At 35.7% G+C, this 26508-nt stretch overlaps 2 protein-coding genes across 5 annotated transcripts in view; both read left to right on the top strand.

The window, feature by feature from the left end:
• Window positions 1–10623, top strand: part of dlgap4b (discs, large (Drosophila) homolog-associated protein 4b) — a 46821-nt gene extending 36198 nt beyond the window's left edge. For all 4 annotated transcript variants that reach the window (XM_051706365.1, XM_051706368.1, XM_051706366.1 and 1 more), the window contains 3 exons: window positions 1004–1095; window positions 1628–1783; window positions 3024–10623. In XM_051706365.1, the coding sequence (XP_051562325.1) occupies window positions 1004–1095; window positions 1628–1783; window positions 3024–3242 (467 nt within the window). In that variant the 3' untranslated portion in view covers window positions 3243–10623. The remainder of the gene's footprint in view (window positions 1–1003; window positions 1096–1627; window positions 1784–3023) is intronic.
• A 4033-nt stretch (window positions 10624–14656) lies between these two features.
• Window positions 14657–26456, top strand: LOC127445907 (homeobox protein AKR-like). The gene is made up of 3 exons (XM_051706384.1): window positions 14657–14899; window positions 18260–18522; window positions 22114–26456. The coding sequence occupies exons 1-3, from the start codon at window positions 14830–14832 to the stop codon at window positions 23062–23064; spliced, it is 1284 nt and encodes a 427-aa protein (XP_051562344.1). The 5' UTR covers window positions 14657–14829; the 3' UTR covers window positions 23065–26456.
• The last annotated feature ends 52 nt before the right edge of the window (window positions 26457–26508 follow it).

Here is a 26508-nt window from a genome sequence, read left to right as displayed (position 1 = left end):
AATAAACAATAATAATAATACTAATAAATATATAATTATAACAGTTTATCTTTTTTTGCATTACAAATCCAAACCTGTCCCCAACCCGAAGTTATACTTTATGTATGAGAACAATATTAATAAAAGTAATAATAATTAACAATAATAATACTAATAATATATCATTATAATAATGATTCATTTTTCCTTGAATAACAAATCCGAAACTTACCTTTATGTATAGGTAATAATAAATAAATAATTAATTAATTAACAATAATAATATTAATAAAAATACATAATTATGATAATTATTTATTTTTCTTTTGAATAACAAATCCGAACCTGACCCAAGCCCAAAGTTATACTTTATGTACAGGTAGTAGTAGTAATAATAATAATAATAATCATTTATTTAATAAAAATAATAATACTAATAAAGATATAATGTATATTCATTATTTATGAAGTTATACATGGTATACATTTGCAATGTCCAAAATCACTCATTTGTTCAGTGAATACCACATAGTGCACTATATAGGGAATATGGAGCTATTTCGTACTGTTCTAAAGGAAACAAACAACGTCAAATCTAAATGCAGGTTTTCTACCAATATTAGCAATTTTTTCAATTATCTGTATACGTCTTAATTGGAAGCAGATAATATATTAAACAGCATACTCTTTCGATGGCATTTAATGTGATATATTACACTAATCCACCAATTTTAGACCCTTGAGATTTAATTGTGGGTGGAGCTACTCAATGTAACATAAAAAGATTAACTCTAAGTGAAATTCATCACGATGTGTTCGGATGTGAACACATACACACTTGTGTGTGTTTCATTAGTAAATTCATTAATTATACTTTTTTAAAGTGGCACACAGGGGTTTGATTTCTCGTGATGAATGAAACAAACCTCATTAATTAAGCTAATTAGAAGTGTTCTGAAGTGTTCCACAAGCTATCTACCATTTCACATAATCACTATGTTTGTGTTTATTTCTCTGTCTGTAGTGTTGGGTAAGGTGCGCAGTGCGGTGGGCAGTGCTCAACTCTTGATGTCCCAGAAATTTCAGCAATTCAGAGGACTGTGTGAACAAAACCTAGTTAGTAATGAGTTCTCTCACACACACACACACACACACACACACACACACACACACACAGACATGTTTATCTAGCTCTAAATGGGGAGACTGCTCTCACACTCTCTCTTTTCAGATTTGTTACCAAACATATACACTTCCAGTATAACAGAACACGCACTAGAGATGGACTTTGTGTCTTTGCAAGGAAATTAGCATGATGGAAACGCCACTTGGGTGACAATCAAGTCACACAATCAAGTATAGATAACAGTTTTCATTAGCGTCAAATTGTTCAGTGTTTCATTGACAGCTTCTTAGATTTGGTAAACGGTGATTACAAAGAGCTGATAATTGCAGAACTGCCATGAACACCACACGTCTCTCCTGCGGTTAATCAGAATGAATGTAACATTTGAATCCTTGAGATGTATCACCCTCTTCTGGACAAATGAAGCAATGCTGCACGTGAACTGACATTTTATAAGTGCTGCTATTTGGGGTAGATGTAATAGTTTTAAATAATATTCTCTCTCTCTTGCTGTCTGTATAGAATGTGAACGCAAACCCAAGACCCACAGCTCAAGATCTGGCGGGGTTTTGGGATCTTCTGCAGCTCACGATAGAAGATATCAGCCTCAAGTTTGACGAACTTTATCATCTTAAATCTAATGACTGGAAACTAGATGGAGACTCGCCTGAGAAGAAGGTACAAACACAACATGCACATATGCACCGATGTAGAATTTGTACTTTTAATGAGAGAGGTTTTTGAATACTTAAAAAGCAATTTAAGCATTATAGTTATAAATATCATAGTCAAGACTGAAGATGCATTAGTGTGATGAATGCACTTTCATACTTGAAGAGAAAGTGCCAATATATAGGTGCTGTCACACATGCAAGAAAAAGTATGTTAACCTTTTTGAATTACCTGCATTTACGTACAAATGTGTCTTTTAAAATCTGGTTTAATCTTCATCTAAGTTGCAATAGTAAACAAACATAATCAGTTTTAACTAATAACACACTAATTATTGTATTGTTCTTGTACATACTGAATACATCATTCAAACATTCACAGTGAAGGTTTGAAAAAGTAAGTGAACCCCTAGGATATTGACATCAATAAAAGCTAATTAGAGTCAGGAGTTGACAAACCTGGCATCCAATTAATGAAACGAGATTGGAGGTGTGGGTTAGAGCTACTTTGACTTATAAAAAGCACTCAAACATTTTTGAGTTTGCTCATTCACAAGAAGCATCTGCTGACATGGACCATGCCTCACAAAAAACAGATCTCAGAAGATCTACAATCAAGAATTGTTTCTTTGCATAAAGCTGGAAAGGGTTACAAAGTTATCTTGAAGAGTTTAGATGTTCATCTGTCCACAGTTAGACAAATTGTCTATAAATGGAGATGATTTAGTACTATAGGTACTCTCTCTAGAAGTGGCTGTCCAGCCAAGATGACTCAAAGGGCACACCGCAGAATGCTTAATGAGGTAAAAACGTACCCTAGCGTGACAGATAAAGACTTGAAGGAATCACTGGAACTGGTTAAGTTTCTTCTGAACATTGTGCAGGTTTAATCCGCAGCTACCAGAAACACTTGGTTGAGGTTATTGCTGCCAAAGTTGGATCAACCAGTTATTAAATCCAAGGGTTCACTTACTTTTTCCACAGCACTGTGAATGTTTAATTGGATGTTCAATAAAGACATGTAAGATTATAATTTTTTGTGTGTTGTTAGCTTAAACACATTGTGTTTGTCTATACTGGTGACTTTGATGAAGATGAGGTCACATTTTATGACCAATTAATGCAGAAAACCAGCTAATTCCAAAGGGTTCACATACTTTCTCTTGTCACTGTACAAACAATAAATGAAAATACCCTCACTCAAAATAACATTCACTAATAATGTGTTTCTTTTCAACTGTGTTCAGGAGAACCAGAAACCGGCTCCTCCAGTCCCCAAGAAACCTGGCAAGAGTAAACCGGCTCTGAGCCGCGAGAAGAGCAACGACACGGTCGACAAACAGAGACAGGAAGCTCGCAAGAGACTCATGGCTGCCAAGAGAGCTCAATCAGTCAAACAAAACTCTGCAACGGAGAGCACAGACAACATCGAGATCTACGTACCCGAAGCTCAGACGCGACTCTGAGGAAGAGAGATCGTAGAGGAAGCAGAAAGATGCTCAAGGGCTCGGTCATTACACACTACACCTGATCCAATATGAAACGCTGCTTTTGTCTTTTGGCGGCAACATTTAATAAAAAGAGTTAAGAGAGAGAGAGAGAGAGAGGGGGTGACTAAACATTGAGTGCAAACGGGACTCAGCGGGAACGCCACTTTTTAATAGACTGCCAAGGAAAACCTCACAAAGACTCTTTTAGCTGCAATCATTAATTAATATTATTATAATTAACATTGAGAACTGCTATTGATAATGATATTGTGTCCTAAATTCTATATCAGATTGTTTTAAATGTGCTAATATTTTGGATAAGAACTCCTCTAACATCTAAACAAATAGAAACACTCATCTGTCCACCATCAATCAACGAAAGTCTTCCTATGAAACACTGCGAAACATTTGATTGATCAGTATTTTTGTCTTGTTTTCCTGTAAAAATATCTACACATCCTTAAAACAAGATACACTTACTTGACAGAGATAAAGTAAAATTTCACAAGATAATAACAAATAAAAAATGTACCTATTTTGGCAAATGGATTTTTGTTGTTTTAAGCACAAACTTCACTACATTTTGTTAGATTTATACTTAAAATAACTTTCCATGTTTAGTACAAGTTTACGCTCAATTAACAGCATTTATGACATAATGTTTATTACCAAACAAATTTAAACTCATTCCTCCTTTATTTAATTAAAAATGGAAAAATTCACGAAATAAGTAAGGCACTTCCATAAATGTTAAAATACACACAGTTTCAAAAGCATAGCCATAAACATTATACGTGTAAACATGACGTTTTTGTGTGCTAAAATCGCTTGCTAATCTTATGACTACATTTCAGAGAGACATCGAAGCAATCTTTATTTACTAATCTTTTAAAAATACTATTTATTTATTTTTTGCATCCTGTGCTTAATATTACTTTATTAATGTAGTAATAAATGTAATTAACAGATTTCAATTTCATAACAAATTTCCTTCAAAGTTAGTTGAGTAATCTTTAACATAATTAAATTTAAAAAAAGCTTAACATTTTAACTACGTTTTATTAATTTAATTTTATTAAAGATTACGCAATTCAATTTGATGGAAATTTGTTATGAAATTGGAATGCGTATAAATCGGAGGAAAAAAATGCTTAAATAACGTACATTTACCCTGTAATCCCGGTAAGTAATTTACTCACACTAAAATCATGTCGAACAGAAATTGTATCACACTTAATCATGTTAACACATGTGGCAATACTTTTGAAACTTTTACTTTAATCCCGATTTTTGCCTTTTTATGTTTTTTATTAACGAAGGACGAAATGTTTGTGGTAATCAACATTATGCCACAAATGCTGTTGATTGAGCTGAACATGTATTGAACCAGGAAGATTCATTTTAAACAACAAAAATCCCCATTGCCAATAAGAAATGTTAACTTAATTCTACATATATTCTATAAAAACTATTGTTTTTATCTCACGCTATTTTACTTTTTGTCAAGTAAATTTATCCAGTTTTAAAGAATGCTATTTTTACTGGAAAATGAGACACAAATACTGATTTTTGGCCGTTTAGCGTTTGATCTCTTTTTCAGCCAGTGATGTTGTAAAATCCCTCATTTTTCAGTGTTTTTGTATTGACGGAGATTAACTGGAAAAGAAAGCGACACTATCAGCTGTTGTTTGATAAATACACATTCTGTTTTGTAAGAGGTCAGATAGGGTGCTCTTCCATTTCCTGTCACTTTTTATGTGATTACAAGTCAAGCGTTGTTGTATGTTGAATGAAATAGTCGTACCTCAGTCACGTCTCCAGCTCAGGTCCTGATTTCTTACCGTCGTTAAACTCTTCGAGTTCTCAAAAGCTCTTCAGTCATGTTTTTGACCCTAATATTCCACATATTCCTGCTTTGTTTTAAGGAACAAAACCCCTAATATAATATTTTATTCAATGAAGTGCCTATTAATCATCCTTGTAGGTAACGTTAATACCTTTTGTAGCAATATCAAAATAATAGAAAAAATCAATAATGACTCGCTTTCAGGGTCAACAAACTCCAAAACGTGCAGTCTAGTGACCTTTTGTGGTCAGTTTGGATACTACAATAATTTTAGTAATAAGATGAATATTCTTCTTTCCATTTTCATAATTTATAGATTTTCTGTAAATAATTCTATCAGTTGCTTCTTAACAAAACTGCACCAATCTTAACACGTACCTCTTGCCAATGTTTTGCTTATTTTGTAGACAAACTATTAGTTTAAATTGTCCATTGATTGAACCCTTGTGCGACCTTCGGGACATTTTTGTCTTTTTCATTTTAGTTTTTTCGATCACTTTGACTGTTAATGCCAACGGCATAAATTTTGCCAAAGGTGTGTCTTTTTGGGGGAATTTTGATATTTCAACCTCAGTTCCTATAATACATCTATAATACACAAAATAGTCACACTCAGGACCTTCAGGACAAAAATGTCCCCATTGAAACCCATTAAAACTGCAATATTTGATCCCAGTGCCATTAAAGCATAAAATCATGAATTCTATGATGATATGCTTTCATTCCGGAGCCCTGGCTTCAGAATTTATATTTTTAATATTTTCCACCAGATGGCGCCATTTCTCTCATGTTTAGCCTATGGAGCAAATACAAGCTTTTCCCCTATTTTCTGTTTGCTGTATCATTAAAAACAACAGTGGCATTATATAAACAAACATTTGGCATTTAAAGGGTTAAAATCCTGAAAATGAATGAATATTTGGTAGTTATGATCAGGACTGCTGTTGGTTTAAAAAATTAACTCATTGAAAGTGGAAAATAATATTAATATATAATATTATTATGGCAGTTTTTGGTGTGGACATTTTTGTCCTCTAAGGACCTCTGAGAAACTTTAAGTTGACACACAAAGTTTAATTATTTGGAAAATATTTTTGAGAGGCAAAAATAGACCTGATACCCACTTTTTCCTGTGCATTTTCACAACTTAAGTCACAACCACAGTCCCTACAAGAATTTCAAAAACACATTTTATGCCCTCAAATCTTGTGCGAGTTTATTTAGCATGTTTTATCAAATAAAAAAAGGCACAAAAGGTTTGTTCTAAACATGGAAAAAACACTACAAATCTTGCTGTTTTTGAAGGGTATTTTGAGCTAAAAAGGAAGACATCATCTACATTTACATATTATAATATCATTATCATTTTTTCATTTTATAAAAATGATCAATTCTGTTGCCTTTTAACCATTTTGTAACATGCAGCCTACTTTGCATGTGGTTTTAGTCTCAACCCATTGGTCCATTATACATTTACTGCACATTTTCACTGATTTTGCTACTAACTTTTTCCAAACTTGTGCATTTTCTGTCATGATATACACATTTATGATTTGTCATCAGCAGATATTTTAAAACCGGCTCCGTATTCAGTGAATACGATATTGAAGTGCCCTAACTACATGGGCCATGAAGATGCCACAAAATCTGCCCCCTTCACCCCACTGCAGTGATTGGCTGCTATTGTGTGTGTTTTGTGTTGGTCCGATCACTGATGGTGTGAATTGGACTTTTCAGTTCTCAGCCGTTCCCAGTTGTTCTGTCCATTTTTGGGGGGGATTGGACCGTTAACACCTGCTTTATGCATTCACAGCCGTCTCATAATCATTCAGAAGTGTTTCAAATATCTGAGAGCTCTGAAAACCAGTTCCACAATCTAACTGGCAGGATAATGGACTTGGTAAAAGGAACATAAATTTGAGTTTAAGTTTATTGGACTTTAGGTGAGAGTTTAGAAGCCAAGTTTAGGACCGTTTCACACATTAGGAAAATATATTTTGCTCCTTTCTTGTGGGAAACTCAATTTGTTAATGATTTCCAAGCTGGTCACAATTTTCCCCACACTCAATTGATGCTGGTAAACCTCACAAAACTCGAGAAGATGTCCGGGTCATATTTTCAACACAAAAACCAAAAGAAAGAAATTATATTTTAATGCATTTTGCATTAAGATTTTTGGCATTGGACCATTATTTGCACACATTTCTGCACCCCCCCCCCCCCCCCCCCCAAACTATCATAACTGCATTCAAAAAATATTTTAGTCTATTTTTAAGATTTACACATTTCAATTTCATAACTAAATTCCATCAAATTGAATTGTGTAATGTTAAACAAAATTAAATTAATAAAACTTAAAATATTTAGTTATTTTATTTTACTACAGATTACTTTTCAATTTGATTGATTTTTGTTATGAAATTGAAATATGTGAATCTTAAAATCATATTTTTGAGATTGAAATGAAACAAATCATTCTAATTATTGTAATAGAACAATATAATTTAATTTGAAATTATTTATAAATCAAGGTAGTATTTGTTGTACTACCCTTTAATTTATACTTATTTAAGAAAAAAAGTATTACAGTAATTTTTATTGTAAAATGCATAAATTATTACTGTAGTACAATAATGAAGGTCTAATTAGAATCCCCATTGTGAATAATGTTCATTTAAATAAATAAATAAATATAAAAAAAAACATTAAGTAAAATGTCCAGATGCATTACAGTAATGAAGATTTGGGGAATACTTGTAAAATCTTGAAAAATACACTTTTATTTATTTCTCTTTTGATTTTGGGTGAAATCTGACTAGGACATGCTTATTTTTTTATTTTTTTTATTTTTTTTTTGCGAGATTCCCCCTTTCAGATCAATGATAATAATCTTAAAATTCAAATATTGTCATTTTCAAGTTCCTGTATTATAATCATGAGCGTTGTTCACTAAATGCCTCTACTAACATTCAGTTTTACATGTTCACCTGGTATCGGTTACTGAATTGTCAACAGAAAACCGCACATTATCAGTGTTTACAGAATAGGAATTCAGTAACGGGTGATGGTGAATTTGGACGATCGATGTGGTAAAGTGGCACAAATGCCCATTAAAAAAACTGCATTTTTCTTGTCCGATTCATTAAGGTACTCAAAACTACAAACACGGAGTGAATTTATTAAATTCAATAGTGCAGCAACACAAATGTCTGCAAAAATGTACAATATCAGTCAAAAGTTTGGACACGCTTTGTGCTTCTCATGACCTTACATTTTTTTTTTTTTTTTTTTAACGCCTGAAATTAGATTGTTGAAAAATATTAATTGTATCTACATATGAATTCCTTGACGAAACTAAAATTGTATGCATCATGTGAATGAATATTAAATAAAAGTACATATTCATTATATATATATATAATGATATTATTTAACCCTCAGAGAACCAGCATAGCAGAATTTCCAGTAATTAAACAATAGCTTTTTTTATTATTATTATTAAAAATGTTATCACTTTATCACAACTACTATTTTTGGTGGGAAAAAGTTGCACATTGAATGTCACAGATTGCTGAAGTCACATAATAGTCGCCTCAAAGCAAAAATTTTATAACCAGTGGCTTTGTAAAAACACATTCAAGGAGAAAAACATGAAAATTTTAAAAGAAAATGTCTTCAATCTCTGTTTATATATATATATACATGTGTGTGTGTGTGTGTGTGTGTGTGTGTGTATATATATGTGTGTGTGTATATATATATATATATATATATATATATATATATACACAGACAAAATAAAGTGTTATTTCCTAATTATGAATACTTTTATTCTAAAATGTGGAAAATAGCAATAGTTAACCCTGTAAAGCTTGACATATGAAAGAATTCAGAAAATTAAAAAAAAACAACAAAAAAAAAATTACATTGAACTGTTTTTATTACCATAAGACAAACAAAACAAAAAACAAAACAAACAAAAAAAAATCATAAAAACTAAAGTTTTTGCAATTTTTTTTTATGTATCATATTTGATACTTTAGGCTTTAAATGTCATTATCCTCCTGAGGCCCAGTAATTCATTTTTGTGTAGGACATTTGTTATTGAAGTTTTTCTACAGTGGTAAATCTTGAGAGTTTGGTCATGACAACTTCCTCTCCGTAGTCTATAAATATGGACTGAAATTTATCACAGTACAATTCAACATATCAAATAAAAATATTTTATTTAAAAAAATAATTAAATCAATAAAATAATATAATATACAAAATTTTAACCAAGCACAAGTTGCTTATATTCAGCAAATACTCATTTTAAAATATCAGTAACAATATAATCATTACTGTCACTTCAACTTTATTAAAATAAGCTGTCATTTATCCCAACATAAGAGTCACTTTTCATTTTAAATAGATCGATATAATCATTGAAACCACTTTTTTCACAAATAACCACTAGATGGTGCCATAAACACGTGAAACTTACATACCATAAGTTGTTTGACTCGTCAGCTTGAACAGAGAGTGAAACAGGAGCCGTCAAACGCTGTGTATCATATTTGATACACACAGCGTTATAGGGTTAAAAATGAGTGTGTCCAAACTTTTGACTTTCAAACTTTTTTTTTCACTCTATGCATTTCATATTTTATTTAATTAATATTGATGAAAATCTATTCATTGAGAAATGATTATATTAGTTGTTTAAATGTCTAATAATTGTATGTCCTTCTCACTTTCTAGTGTTTTAATGTTTGCGTTCTATAAGTCTCAGTGTTTTGACATTTCTTTTCAATGTCATTCAACTGTTCAAGAGCTGGTATGAGATGAAAACAACTCTTTATCATTTAGTTCCTGGTCATCTCCTCCTGTTGCTTAAATGTTTGTGGGCTTCCCTTAAGACAGCGACACACACAGACCTGTTGTATATGACAGAGTGTGTGTGCTTCAAAAAATGAACATATATCTTATTTTAAGACTCCTACTGCTGGAAGGACAAATGCTATTTGGAGCATTTAAGAGAAACCTCTGCCTCTGTGTTCATGCTGCTTGGATACTAGATAAACTGATTTATACACTGTTACGTGACTGACCTGCGGCACAATATTACAGCAAATGGTCAGGATGAAACCCAGGAACCCTCTTCTCATCTGGGACAAAAAGAAACTGGATTTGCTCAGGCATCAGTGCACCTGTCCCTGTCAACATCGGCCTGACACGACACAAAAAACTCTCTAGACACCCTCTCTTCCTTCAGATGTGTTTTATTATAGATTTTTGGGGGAGTCGTCAAAGAATAATATCTAAATGCAAAGGTTTGTAGCAACAAGAATTAAGATTATTATTATTATTATTATTACAAAGATTGATAATCAATATTTTATGAAACAAGCACATATTTTACTGACTAGGATTTGTTCATTATCTCTAATGCTATATGAAGTTTAGGCTGTATGTTTGTCAGGGTCTTTTGTTTAGTAAGAAATACAGTAAATCTGAGTTAAGGTCAAATGTGTTCATGACTCTTTCTTCTTTCCTAACATTATGCATTATGAACTGAATGAACAGAATATTCCTGCATATGAAAGAGGGAGATTTGCCACATTACATATCTGATCTCCATGCAAACAAACACTCAAACATTTCCTGCAAAAACTGCATTTCTGCCCCTGTCCTTATTATTCTGATCATATTGAAGTTTCACTTTGTTATTGAGAAATATTTTGTTATTCAGAAACATCATGGCCCTTTTGAAAATGAATAATTTTGAATTGGAATATCTTTATTTACAAGTAATTTCTCCTGATTCAGGAGCTGATGATGATGATGATGATGATGATACAATATCAACACAATAAATGGGGAAGAACAAAAATGAGATGGAATAATAAATAAATTATATTTACATATTTAATATGTAATATGAATGACATTAAATATTCAGATATTACAGTGCAGATATTGGATTATGTATGAAGATAATATCAGATTATAGGTGAATCGCTTGTGTTGTATCCTTCCTCGTTTTGTACGTTTCTTTGGATAAAAGTGTCCGTTAAATGAATAAATGTAAATGGATTTCAGAATTATCTGTGGAATTGCGAAACGGAAACTTAGATACTATGGACAATACAATTTATAGAAATGCACATGCAGACTTTAGTAAACAATGGGTTGTAGCATGCAAACACACAAATAAAACAGAATTTATGAGGGATTTAGAAACATCGTTGTACTTGATAAAAGAAATATATATTAAGAAAGAAATGTATGAGTGTGTATGGAAGCCCATTTTGGCCACATAGAGAAAAATAATTGTGCTTTGGTAAATCAAAATTATGAGATACAAAGTCATAATTATGAAATACTTAATCAGAATTATGAGATACATTTTTATCTCATGTTTCTGACTTTTTATCTCATAATTTATTATCTCATAACTATGACTTTTTATCTCAAATTTTTACATTTTATTCTAATTATTATGATTATCTCATGATTATGACTTAGCATCTCAAACTTTTGACTTATCTCATAATTATGATTTTTTTATCTCATAATTATTACTTTTGATCTCAAAATAATGACTGTATATAATTATTGACTTCATCTCAACATAATTACTATTTATCTCATAATTATGACTTTCATAAATCTGACTTAGCATCTCAAACTTTTGACTTAGTATCACATAAATATGACTTAGCATCTGAAAATTATTACTTTTCATTTCATAATTGACTTAATCTCATAATTCGAGAGTCAAATTATATTTTAGTGACTTATTTTTTGAGGTATTTAGTCCAATAATTAGTACCTCTGTTTTGTCGGAATTGAGTAGAAGAAAGTTTCTAGCCATCCGATTTTTGATGTCATATCACTCTGCTTACTTGGAGAAATGTGAAATTTCGTCGGGTTTTGAGAAAATATCAAGTTGGGTATCGTCAACAAAACAGTGAAAACTAATTCCACAGTTCCTGATAATATCTCCCAGGGGAAGCATGTATAAGGAGAAAAGCAGAGGCCCTAAAACTGATCCCTGTGGCACTCCATACTTAACTTTAGTTTGATCTGACAATTCCTCGTTTACACATACAAAGTGGTAGCGGTCTGCTAAATAGGACCTGAACCAAGCAAATGCCTGTCCAAAATGCCATCATAATGCTCCAGCCTATTCAAGAGAATGTCATGATCTATGGTGAAGGCAGCACTAAGATCTAAAAGCACTAGAAGAGAAATGCAGCTGCGATCAGATGATAAGAGCAAGTCATTTGTAACTCTGATAAGTGCAGTCTCTGTACTATGATGGGGCCTAAATCCTGACTGAAATTCTTCATATATACTATTTCTCTGTAGAAATGAACATAGTTGGGAGGACACTACCTTTTCTTGTATTTTCAACATAAATGGGAGATTTGAGATTAGTCTATAATCAGCCAATTCTCCAGGATCAAGCTGTGGTTTCTCGATAAGCAGTTTAATACTTGCTATCTTAAATTTTCTTGGGACATGTCTTAAGGATAGTGAGGAGTTCATAATATTGAGAAGCGGTTCTGAGATTACAGGGAATACCTCTTTTAAGAGCTTGGTCGTTATTTAATCTAACATACACGTTGCTGATTTTGATGTTTCGATACATTTTGTTAGCTCTTTATGACCTATGACAGCAAAGGATTGAAGTTGCTTTTGGGGAATAATATGAGACACGGTCTCAGAGGTGCTTTTGTAGACAATTGCATAATTCCAATTTTGTTTCTGATGATATCAATTTTATCATTAAAGAAATTCATAAAGTTATTACTGCTGTGCTGCAATGGAATATCTGGTTCACTCGAAGCTTTATTCCTAACTAATTTATCCACAGTACTGAATAAACATGTAGAATTATTGTGGTTATTTTCTATGAGTTTGCTAAAATATGCTGACCTGGCAGCTTTTAGTGCCTGTCTGTATCTACAGACACTATCCTTCCATGCACCGTGAAATACCTCTAATTTTGTATTCTTCCACTTGCGCTCCATTTTCGAGATGCTCTCTTGAGAACATGAGTGTGTTCTTTGTACCACGGTGCAGGGCTTTTCTCTTTAATTTTCATTAATTAAAGGGGGGCGACACTATCAAGTGTGCTAGAAAAGACTGTATCTATATTATCTGTGATTACATCAAGTTCTTCTATATTTTTTGGTTTACTGAGTATTTGAGACAAATCTGGAAGTTTATTAGTGAATCTTTAGTGGTCGAAAGAACATTTCTACCCGAACGACAATGAGGCGTAATTATCTCATAAATATGACTTAGCATCTCAAACTTTTGACTAGGTATTTCACAATTTTTTATCTCATAATTTTGAATTTCTATTATAATTTTGATTTTTAATGTCAATTTTTAATGTCATAATTTTGACCAAGAATCTCAAATTTTTGACTTAGTGTCTCTTTAAAAATAATAATAATAATTTATCTCATAATTATGATTTTTTTTTTATCTCAAAATAATGACTATATGTAATTATTTTGACTTTGTTTCAACATAATTACTTTTTATCTCATAATTTTGATTTACCAAAGCAGGAAGACTGGGGCCGGGAAGAGAAATCAGCCGGGGATTTGGAATACATGGATACATGGAAACTGGTGGGGGGTGGTCGCTGTCCTTTTCTGCATATCGTGGGTCTGTTTTCCGGCCCTCTTCATCCTGTCATGGCCCGTTCGGCATAAAGCTGCGTTCACACTGCCAGCGACACGCAGCGACAAAACGACCATTTTCATTTTCAATGAGAGCTGGCGACTTCTGGCGACCGTTGGCAACCGGATGTGGCCGTGTCCAGCGACGCGACAAAGTTGAGAAATGTTTAACTTTATGCAAATGAAGAGCGACTTTTGGAAGCGACAGCCAATACGAGAGAAGATGATAGAGCTCACGTGATCCTTCTCTTTCTCAGCTTCTGCAGTGACGGAAAGATGGAGGAAAGGCTAATCCTTGCTGTTAGCAATTTACCAGTGTTATACGATATGTCTCTGCCCACGTACAGGGACATATTTAAGAAAAATGATGCGTGGAAATATGTATCTGAGATCGTGGGGATTCCAAGTAGGTTTAAATCATCAAATAACCTGTAAAATTAACTATTAAATCATTTGATTTGAAAATGTGTTACATGTATGACAGCAAACGAAACCATATAAATGATCAGATATAGTGAATAAACGTACCATATTAATAACCTTACTAATAAATATTCATTGTAAAGAAACAGTGCTGTACACACCACTAGCGACCTAACCGCCAGCCACTGGCGACAAAGCAGCTGGCAGTGTGAACGCAGCTTAACACGGCGGCCGGCCAACCGGGAAAGGTCCCGGTTCTCCCGTTGGCCAATCCGCCCCTGCATGAAGAACTAACCTAAAATAAACTCTCTTGACTGCATATCCTGTGGTTTTTGAATGAAAGAGTGATGACACACAGATGTGGGGCCCTCGCTGACTCTCATTGGCCCCTGGCAGAGTGGAGGAGGGCTCGAGTTCCTGTCATTGGCACAGAAAGAAAAAGAGAGATTGGCGGAGCAGCACTGCAGGTAAACGGCTGATTATTTGTCAACAGCACACGAATGATTCATTCATTACTAGAGATTCAATGGGAGATGTGCTCTGAATCAGCACAGATGTGTGTGTAGGGAGAAAAGACTCTCCGTTTGTCACCGTTTTGTCGAAGACGCGCATGTCCACACCAGCAGCTTCCAACATTTCTTCTCTTTCTCCAACATCCACGATGAAATGCCACAAAAGAGGTGAGTTGCGTAGTAAAAATGCATCTTGTTGTGTGTGAATTGAGACGAGTGTGTGTTGGTTTAAAAGGAATGTGTTTTTTTTCCGAGCAAATGCAGCGTGTTTGAATGAGGGACTGTAACAGCTACTTCAGGGCATCTGGACGGTTTGTACGTGCAGGAGTGATCGTGGCGTGATTTTGAGTCTCTGATCGCATGAAACGCAGATGCTTCTTTGAATTTCATGTTGCATAACGCGACTGATGCACATGTGCCGTTTGATTTTCACGTGTAGATTGATTTCTGACGGGCCTCTGACTTTAGAAGACGAACCATTCGTGTTTTATGAACTTGCACGCGTTTGTTACATTGTATCATTGTGATTCGATGACGTAACGTGCGCTTGTTTGTTTGGTGAATCGCGTTTTCGCGCGTCTGCTGCCCCGTTTGTTTATTTGCGTTTGGCAACGGAGTTTTGTTTGATCGTTTTTATGTTGTATGTGTACTCTAAACGTTTTCGAAAAGTTGAGAATGGGGAAAAATAACTTCGCAGATCTGAAGTTCACCGAATCGATTGTTTTTGTTTGTTCGCTTTTGTTTGCGGCCCTCGTGTGTTTGTTTGGATTTTGGAAAAGTGTTTGTTTGTGTGTGTATGGGTGTGTGTGTGTGTATATGGGGGTATATATATATATATATATATATATATATATATATATGCAGTCCAAACATGGGAAAGTCGGCTTAAGTGATGTTACAGTTCATTAAACCGTTTGTTTGTTTTTGTCTGTCTTTTTTTATTTTGTAAACATAATTTTGTTTTTTATATTCCATATACAATCTACATTTTTTTCAGAATTTGGAAATGTTGTCTATGTGAAAATTGGCATTACAGATATTCTTTGAATAGTTTGTTTGTTTTGTTTGAGGCCTTCATTTGTTTATTTGATTTTCTTGATTATACAGTATTTTAAATGCAGTGTATCCATTTATTTTATTTTTTTTTTTACTAAAAACTGTGGAAGAGTTGGGTTGAGTGATTTGAAATTCATTGAATAGTTTTTGTCTGTTGCCATTTTTGTGTTTGTTTACAGAATTTTGTTTTAGTGGTCTTTATATACAATCGAAATGTTTTCGAAATGGGGGAAAGTTGGCAATGTGAAAAGTTGTCACAGATGTTCGTTGAATTGTGCGTTTGATCATTTGTTTGTTTTGGCTGCAGCTCTTTCATTTTGGAAACTGCTTTTGTCTTATTGGTTTTTATTTATGTACAGTATGTATGTGTACAGCCTAAGCGTTTTATAATTATGGAAAAGTTGGGTTAAATTACGATGGAGTTTATTGTATAGTTTGGTTGTCTGTTTCTTTGTTTCTTGTCTGTGGCCCTTTTATGTTTATTTGGGTTTGTAAACAGAATTGTAGTGTTTTTTTATATGTAGTCTAAACGTTTTCTCAACTTGAGATAAAGGACGTCGCAGATGTGGAGTTCATTGAATCGTTTTTTTTTTTTGGATGTGCATTAAAGCTAAAGTATGTAATTTCTGCATCACCAAACATAATTGCAAAAATAAACATTGTTTCAAAACCGCTTTCTAAAACCGCCCCCTTCTGCTGTTGATCGAACAAACATATAGTCCCGCCCCCAAGTCACAGCATTGGTCAAGTCAGTGTAACTGTCTCCCTTGAGGCGGGTCGCTCAGAACAAACGGAGGAATTTTCATAGCACCACAGAGACACAGTGTCTACAGATTTCAACAAAATGAACCTCTACTTGTGGCTGTTTCTGCATATTAAGCCGGGATAAGAGAAAGTATTTTAACACTGAAAAAGTTTTATACTTCAGCTTTAACTAGCTAGTACTGTAGTTTGGTTGTGATTTTATCCAGATTTAACATTACATTCTGCAAGCATGATTTTTCTCCACTTATTTTACTCTCATCTTAGTTGTGTAACATGAGGCAAGCATCTGTTAACTTTGAGTTTATGTAATGAAGTGTGTAATGCAGCTCTGGGTTGGCTGATTACTGCAGTCCAAATGCATTAAAGAGAAATTCTGTTAACTGTTTGCATGCCCCTCCTTGTATTTAAGGTTATTTTTGAAGTTAGCTACAGTTGATCTATAGATGTGATGCACTAAACAGGGACACGGATACAGTTGCAGAGTGTATCATGCATGTGTTTAGGACACACACACACACACACACACACACACACACACACAATCTCCTTTGTTGAAGCAGAACACAGGAACTCCCACATTTCTGCCAGATCTTTAGGGATTCAGGTTACAACATCGGAGACACTCTGATCTGAAACTGAAGTTAGTCTGATCTGTTGAGTTCAGCTGTAAGAAAGGAATGAGTGTATGTAAGATTGTCTAGCTTTTCCTGTTTCCCTTATAAAAACTTACCATGATAACCAGTCTGTCAAAATACCATATTCAGGCAACTACGGTGATTGTTAGTTTGCTAAAACTGTAAGGGTTCCCCTTCGTAATTCAAAGCGTGTATCTGAGACCTGTTCAATCAAACTACAGATATAAATGCATAAGTCGGGTTCATGTGCCTGTTGTAATGTTGAGAGGTCTTGGCTTAAGTTTAAGGGCCAAAATTTGCTTTAGCTATTTTTTTTTTTTTAAACAACTTTCATTTACCTGCAAAGACTTATTTTTTTTATTTTCATTCAAATTGTTCAAGTCTCATACAGAATAATATTGTTCAGATGCTACTAAAAGATTGGCATTAAGGTCTTGTGTCTTGTTTGTGTATAATAATTGTCTTTAATTACTTGATCACCAGTAATCGCTCTTGCTTCCTTGTAAACTGAAAATGCTTAATCAGGGTGTCTGTAAAGAACAATATAACACTAGATAAGTTAAATGCTCTTTTCCCCCCAGTTTCCTGAGTTGTTGTCATCAGGATGGGGGTGAAAGTGACTTGATGTTTTGAAGGTGTGAATGGAAAAGCTATTAAGACTAAGAGTCTTTTGATGTGTAAAATAGCACTGCAGTCAAACAACTGTATCTTCAGGATACCTTTTAAATGACTGTAACTGACTTCATGCTGGAAAGATGTAGAAATGAAGGTTTGAACTGATGTTCAGCAGTCACTGGTCCTGTTCGGATTGAATATGGCATACTGTGCAGTGTATACTGACTACTGTTTAAAAAAAATAGTATGTGAAACAGTTTGTATTACAAGCATTTCAAACAGTAGTGTGCTACATTGTCAAATGACCTCATCTTGTTGCATGTATAATGCATTGAGCATTGTCCAGTTATAATCGTGGAAGTGTTTATTTTGCTTTCTTAGTAGAAATGGCTCAAAGTGGCATTTCTGGTGTTTGAGAACATTTGAAACATTCCTCTGTTGTCCTCCATCTTCTCAGCTTTTGAAGAAGACCACAACAGAGACACAGAGTTTTCTACCATGTCGGACAGCGACCCCTGTGAGGACGACAGGTACCCTCTGAACCTGAGCATCTGTAGCAGAAGATCCGGGGCCATCAGTAAGCGTCGTCGGCGTGGAAACCTCCCGAAAGAATCCGTTCAGGTTCTGAGGGACTGGCTGTACGAGCATCGCTTCAACGCGTATCCATCAGAAGTGGAGAAACTGACTCTGTCGAGTCAAACCCAGTTGTCTGTATCACAGGTGAGCACAAAGGGGTTGCACTTTTAGGAATGACTCTTTATCCATTCTTTATATTCAAAAATGTAATTGTAAGACTTTCTCACACACGTTCACATGCGCTCTGAGCTGTATTGTGTGTTTGACTGAGTGCACAGAGCTGCAGTGTTGTCAGTGCCCAGGAATGTAGACGGCAAGGCCTGTGCTAAATATTATTTCCCTCCTGTCTGCATTAGAGCCAGCTGTCTGACACAGCATGCAGTTCACTGCAGCACCAACAGAGAGCACCACACCTGACTCCATAGTAAATAGAAAGCGAATGTAGTAAATATACGTGTTAATAGTTACGCTCTGCTCAAGTGTTAAATTTGCCCCCTATTTTGAGTGCTAATTTTATAAGTTAGTGTTAAAAATCCCTCTAGTAATCGCAAGCAATGGGAGAAGTCATGGAAATTAATTGGCCAAAAAGTGAACATTGGGTGAAGTGGTAAACGATTTCTTTGCCAATAGTAGGGCCATGTGAAATCCGTTTCTGACTTCCGTATTTGACAGATTAATTCAAATTTATCATCAATAAGTGTCTAAACAAGTTTATTCAATGTAACTTTAATCAAATAAAATACAATTAATTTCCAACAATGTAATTTTTATCAAATGTATTAAAGTGTAAATTTTTTTTGACAAAATAACTTGAGCGATTGCTTAATTATAATGATTGTTTTTTTATTTTTTTTATTATTATTATCATTGTTGGTATTATTTATTATTATTATTAGTGAGTATTACATAACTATAGTGCATCCGGAAAGTATTCACAGCGCTTCACTTTTTTCCACATTTTGTTATGTTACAGCCTTATTCCAAAATGGATTAAATTCATTATTTTCCTCAAAATTCTACAAACAATACCCCATAATGACAACGTGAAAGAAGTTTGTTTGAAATCTTTGCAAATGTATTAAAAATAAAAAAAATCACATGTACATAAGTATTCACAGCCTTTGCTCAATACTTTGTTGAAGCACCTTTGGCACCAGTTACAGCCTCAAGTCTTTTTGAGTATGATGCTACAAGCTTGGCACACCTATTTTTGGGCAGTTTCTCCCATTCTTCTTTGCAGGACCTCTCAAGATCCATCAGGTTGGATGGGGAGCGTCGGTGTACAACCATTTTCAGATCTCTCCAGAGATGTTCAATCGGGTTCAAGTCTGGGCTCTGGCTGGGCCACTCAAGGACATTCACAGAGTTGTCCCGGAGCCACACCTTTGTTATCTTGGCTGTGTGCTTAGGGTCGTTGTCCTGTTGGAAGATGAACCTTCGCCCCAGTCTGAGGTCCAGAGCGCTCTGGAGCAGGTTTTCATCATGGATGTCTCTGTACATTGTTGCATTCATCTTTCCCTCGATCCTGACTAGTCTCCCAGTTCCTGCCGCTGAAAAACATCCCCACAGCATGATGCTGCCACCACCATGCTTCACTGTAGGGATGGTATTGGCCAGGTGATGAGCGGTGCCTGGTTTCCTCCAGACATGACGCTTACCATTCAGGCCAAAGAGTTCAATCTTTGTTTCTCATGGTCTGAGAGTCCTTCAGGTGCCTTTTGGCAAACTCCAGGCGGGCTGTCATGTGCCTTTTACTGAGGAGTGGCTTCTGTCTGGCCACTCTACCATACAGGCCTGATTGGTGGAGTGCTGCAGAGATGGTTGTTCTTCTGGAAGGTTCTCCTCTCTCCACAGAGAAATGCTGGAGCTCTGTCAGAATGACCATTGGGTTCTTGGTCACCTCCCTGACTAAGGCCCTTCTCCGCCGATCGCTCGGTTTGGCCAGGCGGCCAGCTCTAGGAAGAGTCCTGGTGGTTCCAAATTTCTTCCAGTTACGGATGATGGAGGCCACTGTGCTCATTGGGACCTTCAATGCTGCAGAAATTTTTCTGTACCCTTCCCCAGATCTGTGCCTCGATACAATCCTGTCTCGGAGGTCTACAGACAATTCCTTGGACTTCATGGCTTGGTTTGTGCTCTGACATGCACTGTTAACTGTGGGACTTTATATAGACAGGTGTGTGCCTTTCCAAATCATGTCCAATCAACTGAATTTACCACAGGTGGACTCCAATCAAGTTGTAGAAACATCTCAAGGATGATCAGTGGTAACAGGATGCACCTGAGCTCAATTTTGAGTGTAATGGCAAAGGCTGTGAATACTTATGTACATATGATTTTTTTGTATTTTTTTCGTTTTTTATTTTTAATAAATTTGCAAAGATTTCAAACAAACTTCTTTCACGTTGTCATGTTTGTAGAATTGAGGAAAATAATGAATTTAATAAATTTTGGAATAAGGCTGTAACATATCAAAATGTGGAAAAAGTGAAGCGCTGTGAATACTTTCCGGATTCACTGTATATAGTAGTAATGTATTTCTGTTTTCATTTAATTCAAACTTTTGTTTTGGCGGAAAACTGAATGAAGCCCTTTCAGGTTTTGTGTATGTTGACTGTAGTTTCTCACAGATAAGTAGGTCGCTAGGTGGACCAGTGTGATTATTTAACCACAATAGGCTGTGATTTTATTAAATAAAATGTAGTTTGTATGTGCTGCGTGCTTCAAAGTGAAAGAGTGGAGCACTCATTGTCATCTCAGAGCGAGCATGATGCTCATGATGAGGTGTTTTCAGTGTATGAGCGGCTGACTTCATTCACTTTGTAGTGTGCAGCACATGCAGATTATATATTTAATTTAATCGCAGGCTCTTGCTGTTTAATAATCCCACTACGACATATCTTAATTTTAATTTAGTTTAATTGTGCTTTCAAACTTTTAAAAAAATGTATCCCAATTATGTTAAATTCCATGACATTCTGTGTTCTGTGGTAAACGACATTTTTATGATTGGATTCCATGATTCCATCCGTGGTTTCTGCATCACAGAAATCATAGGGCCCTAAACTAGTGGCACCAAACAGAAATGCAAAAATTAATGGCACCTTTCAAACAGATTTCCTAAACACTCCTACTACCTCTGTTTGCCATTGGTTGGTCAACCAGGTAGTTCTGCCTCAAACTCATGCCATTGGTTGAGTCAATTGGGCTCTCAAAAAAAACCCCAGCAGTGTTTTGAAAGTGCCACAGAGAGAGTGGCAGTGTTTACACTTCTTTACAGGAAGTCAGCTTACCTTGACTTATAATTGACTGCATATTAAACTGGGATATGGGGAAAAAAAATTTACTTAAGGAAATTACACGCTTTACCTTCGAGAGTAAAGGTGCAGTCACATTTACTTTTGCACCCTGAAATCTGCAGGCAAAATACAGTCATCCCAATGGGAATGTGTGTGAGCGGGAATTTTGCCTCATGGACACAATGTTCGCAATGGACGAGCAAATCATTTTAGCAGTGAGTTTCTTTATAACTTCACTCTCCCAGTGTTAAAGTGCGGCATAAAAATATGCTGCTTGGCAAGTAGTTTTTGTGGGTTTCACACACTTCACATTCACCCAAGCCTTCTTTGTCCATGCAAAAGTAAATGTGACCATGCCTTAAGTGCTTATTTTTTTTGTACCTTAGGAAGGTAGGGTCACTTAAGTTCTGAAATTCTTTAATCTCTTGTTTCTCAGATCTGTAACTGGTTCATAAACGCTCGGCGGAGACTCCTCCCGAACCTGCTCAGGAAAGATGGCAAAGACCCAACCCAGTTTACCATGTCACGGCGTGCCAGCAAACCAGACAAATCCACCTCCCCTTCATCCCTCCCAACACCCTGCCCCTCTGTCATTTGCCCTGCCCCAGTGTTGGACTTGAGGCTTTTGGGTAACACAGCAACGGCCATTTTGGCTGGGGCTGGTTGCTTGCCGTCATCAGGTAAAATAAGTCGAGATGGAGGCGTTCAGGCTTTGATGCAGCTGGACACACGGGGTCTTCTGAGACGAGAAGGTCTAACTGGATATCAGTATGAAGATCCTTACCTGACGACCATTCCACCTGTTTCTACCTCTGTCCCAACCCTTGGAGCAGTAAGCCCTACTGAGGTCCTATTCAACACGCCTCCCCCTACTCCTCCGGAGCTGTGTCCTCAAGATTTCAGTGATCTGAAGCTTCTAGTGGATGTGGCATTGCAGCGGGCAGCCGAGCAAGAGAACTGCTGGACGAAAGACCAAACAACGCAACCACAACAACCAAACAAATCTTCAAACAAAATTCCAAGAGTTTTCAAGAATTGCGATTTGGAGGCAGTCTCAACATTCTCTTCCAGAGCAGAAATGCCTTCCCGAGAAGAGTCCGGTGCTATACCAGGGTTGATGGAGAATCCAGTATTACCAGTTTCGGTTCCCGTAATGACCCACTCTTTTCCAGGCCTTCCCATTGCGCAAACTGCTCTTAACATGGCTGGTGCTGCCAGTGTGGTCGTTGAAGTCAAGAATGTCGTGGAATCAGGTAGCTTTACACCGTCTCCAGTGTGGAGTGTCCATCATGGTGAGATTCGACAACCTAGTCCTCCTCTGAGCGCAGTCTCTCACACATGGGTTCCGCAGTACACGCATAATACGGTTACGGAAATGGTCAACTGATCCATGTGGAAACTCCTTTCTGTTTTGAGTGTTTGCACCTAGATTGGGAAAACTTCAAGTTGGATTCGTGTTTGCTTATTTTGGATGGAAAAATGGGCACTTTGGGTGATGTAGCCTACTACAATTTTTACGTGTCTCTCTCTCAGTCGTGTCAACCACTTCAACCAAGATTCACTTAAGATAATTACGGAGTGGACACTTACCTTCGAACTGACAACACCAGGATGTATTTTTTCAAGATGTTTTAACTTTTTAAACCAAACCTTTTACTTTTAACTACATTAAACGTATAAGTGTGTATGAAATGCTCTTCAAAAGTAGTCCAAAAATTCAGACCCTGGGAAGTTTTAGACCTGGTTGACACTTCAAAAGGTAATACATAACTCTGAAATCTTTCAAATTGATGTTTCGCAAACACCAGCAAATCTAAACCATGAACATTTAAAATGCTCTAAACTCTCGGGAGTTGTGCACATCATCAGGATCACCATTGACGACCAAGAGATTTTGGTTAGGGTGTTTGTAGTTACTGTCGAACAAATCTGACTCTGGGAAGTTTGAGACCAAATGGACCCTTTCAAAAGGGAATGTATTACTCAGAATTCTCACATTTATGTTTCACTCATCAAGTTTAGTGTGTGCCACCACATGCAAACACCAGCAAATGTAAACCTTGAACATTTTAAATGCTCTAAACTCTCGAGAGTTGTGCACATCATCATTTACCGCTGACGACTGAGAGGATTAGGATGTTTGTAGTTTCAGAAGTGGCCTTGTGTATTATACTCTCTCAGACAACAAAAACGGTCAAGAAGCTCTGTATATAATTGCTCTTGCCTGTCTGCATCAGTATACTCATATGTATCTGGCATGTGGCATGCTTTATAGTTTTGATCTGGGAATGTTTCTGGACGACCAGCATGCAGCGTTTAAATATCGGAGTCTGTTTAGGATCTAACCAAATGTAGGATTTTAGATTTAATAGTTGGTTCCGAATTTGTCTGAAAACTTTATACTTGGCAGTACCACTTAAAGGCCAGGGTATACTTAATGTTTCCATGTTCCGTCTCGCGCACAGCCGAGGGCTCACCCTTACAAATTGTCTTTTGACCACGAGCCCACATGGACATGTTCGACGCATGCGAACTATGACTGCGTTATGATACTATTTTAGTGCAGTTATAGGAGTCGCGTGTGCCAACACGCATTGTGCACAAGACCGTTTGAAAAAATGCTAAAACCGCTGTTTATGAATCCTCTACCTCTCTAAAATCTCATCTTTGAATGTCTTTCCCGAGTGTGTGTGCATTCTGTCAAATTTCCTGCACTTTATAGTTCAATTTGACCTCCTAGTCATGACGTCAGAACCATAATGCAATCTATCTACCTCTGTTAGTTCCTGGAATTACATCTGAGAGCTTTCCTGTGTGGTGTGACATGAGGCTGTGTCTCTCTCCATGCAGTGAGGAGAGGTGGATCGGCAGAAAATTGATCGTACTGCAGAGAGCATCGGTCAATGTCTCGTGTCAGAGACGAGATGAGGTGGGGGTCGTCTCAAAGACACTGTCAATTGATTTCCCTCCGTTCTCATGTAACGTGATATTAGACGTCTATCTGCTGATTTGAATGGATTGTGGTTTTGACAGTAGTTTTGGGTGAATTAGATAACTAACGTTTAATCGTAGTATTTAATGCTTTCATAAGTTCTCTGTCACAATGTGTGTGTGATGAAATTTAAAGAGGGAAAGACGTTAATGTAACGTTGTGTGTGTTTGCAAGACATTAGTTTTAAAAGTCCATTACAAACATTTCATTCGCATCTCTAGATTGAAGTGGTGCTTTTATCGCCTGTAATCTGTGAATGTATCTAGATAACTAACAAATATAATTTAGAAACTGAAGATTCTTTCCGGTGATCTCTGCTTTGGACACTAGACGACCTAGATATGCTATTATTGTATGCTTGTAGTTTCCATGAAACTGTAAGAACATGTACAGATGTCAAAATAGCTTTTTAGTAATGCTTTTAACTTTTTATTATGCAGATTGATGGCTGCAGAAACATTACATTTGGGGTCAGTTCAGATTATTTCAGTTTTACTCTCAGAAATATCCTTAATTCTGAGAAATTCTGCATTCTTATGCTGGGTAAATTAATGTTTCATTGAAAGCAATGCAGAGGTCATGTTTTGTAGTACTCTGCACATTTCAGGATGATTTGTTGTATGTTATTGGATTTCAGTGCTGTCTCAGGTTGAGGTTTGTGTTTATTGTTTTCAGCTGGCTTTTGCCCTCATTTTACCTCCTTTTTCCTCTGATTTGATTTTTTATTTTTTTTTTTTTACGTTTAATTCCACTGAAGGAATTCTGAAAGGTTTATGGGTTTACAAGTCACATTTACAGACTTAACAGGGATAGTTGACTCAAATGAAAATTGTCGTCATTTTCACACCCTTATATTGTAGGAACATCAAACTGTATAACGGATCTAATTTGCTTAAACTTAAGAAACCACTGTGATCATTCTGTTATTTACTGGACCAGTGATGGGTACTGGAAGTGTGTGTGTGTGTGTATATATTTTGTTTTAATACCCTCTATTTTTTCAGTTCTTCAGAAAGATATTAATATTCCTGAAATGGTATTATTGTTGTAAAATGCGTCTTACTGATGACAATGTGAAACATGTAAATATCCTTTTGGTTTAGCTTCTGTCTTTGGCATAGATCGGCTCTCATCACATATATATGTCAAATATGTGTAGCTTTCTCCTATACGACCAAATACATGAAGATGGATGTGAATGTTTTATTTTTTTTTTAATTTCATATACATGTATCTATAACTGAGGACAGTAAAACTGGCAATTGTGCCTTACATGCTTTATTAGAAAACCTTTGGACTAGTCTGTGCAATATCTGCCTTAAACATTTGATGTGGAGATTTTATTGTATGTCCTTTTTGTACAAACATTACAGAGAAATAAAAGCTTTTTCATATCTGATTGTATTCATGTTGTGTAGAAATGGAAGCTTATTTTCACACATTTCACCTGTTGGAAATTTGTTGTACTGTAAAATGTCTACCTGCAAATTGGATACTAACTCCACATATTTCCAAATGTTTAGATGATGAATGTTTGAACTATATAATTTCATTCTAAATGTGCAAAAACTAATTTAAAGTATAACATAGTTTGACTTCATTTAATCTGCCTGAGAGCTGACATTGGGAATCATCTCATCTCCACCTGATATTCACAAGGTTTGATAGGAGAATATAGATGGCAGTACCAGCAAAACTTTTCAGCTCATATATCCCAAAGTATGAGTCAAAGATTTCTCAGGAGAATGTGCAGTTTTAAAATACGTGATGACCTTTAGGAATATGTACAAATACAGTTTGTAATTCTCTATATTGTTTTACTGTCATCACACTTTAGAT

Source organism: Myxocyprinus asiaticus, chromosome 9 (assembly GCF_019703515.2).
Source record: "Myxocyprinus asiaticus isolate MX2 ecotype Aquarium Trade chromosome 9, UBuf_Myxa_2, whole genome shotgun sequence".
NCBI lineage: Eukaryota > Metazoa > Chordata > Actinopteri > Cypriniformes > Catostomidae > Myxocyprinus > Myxocyprinus asiaticus.
This window is presented reverse-complemented; position numbering and strand designations above follow the sequence as displayed.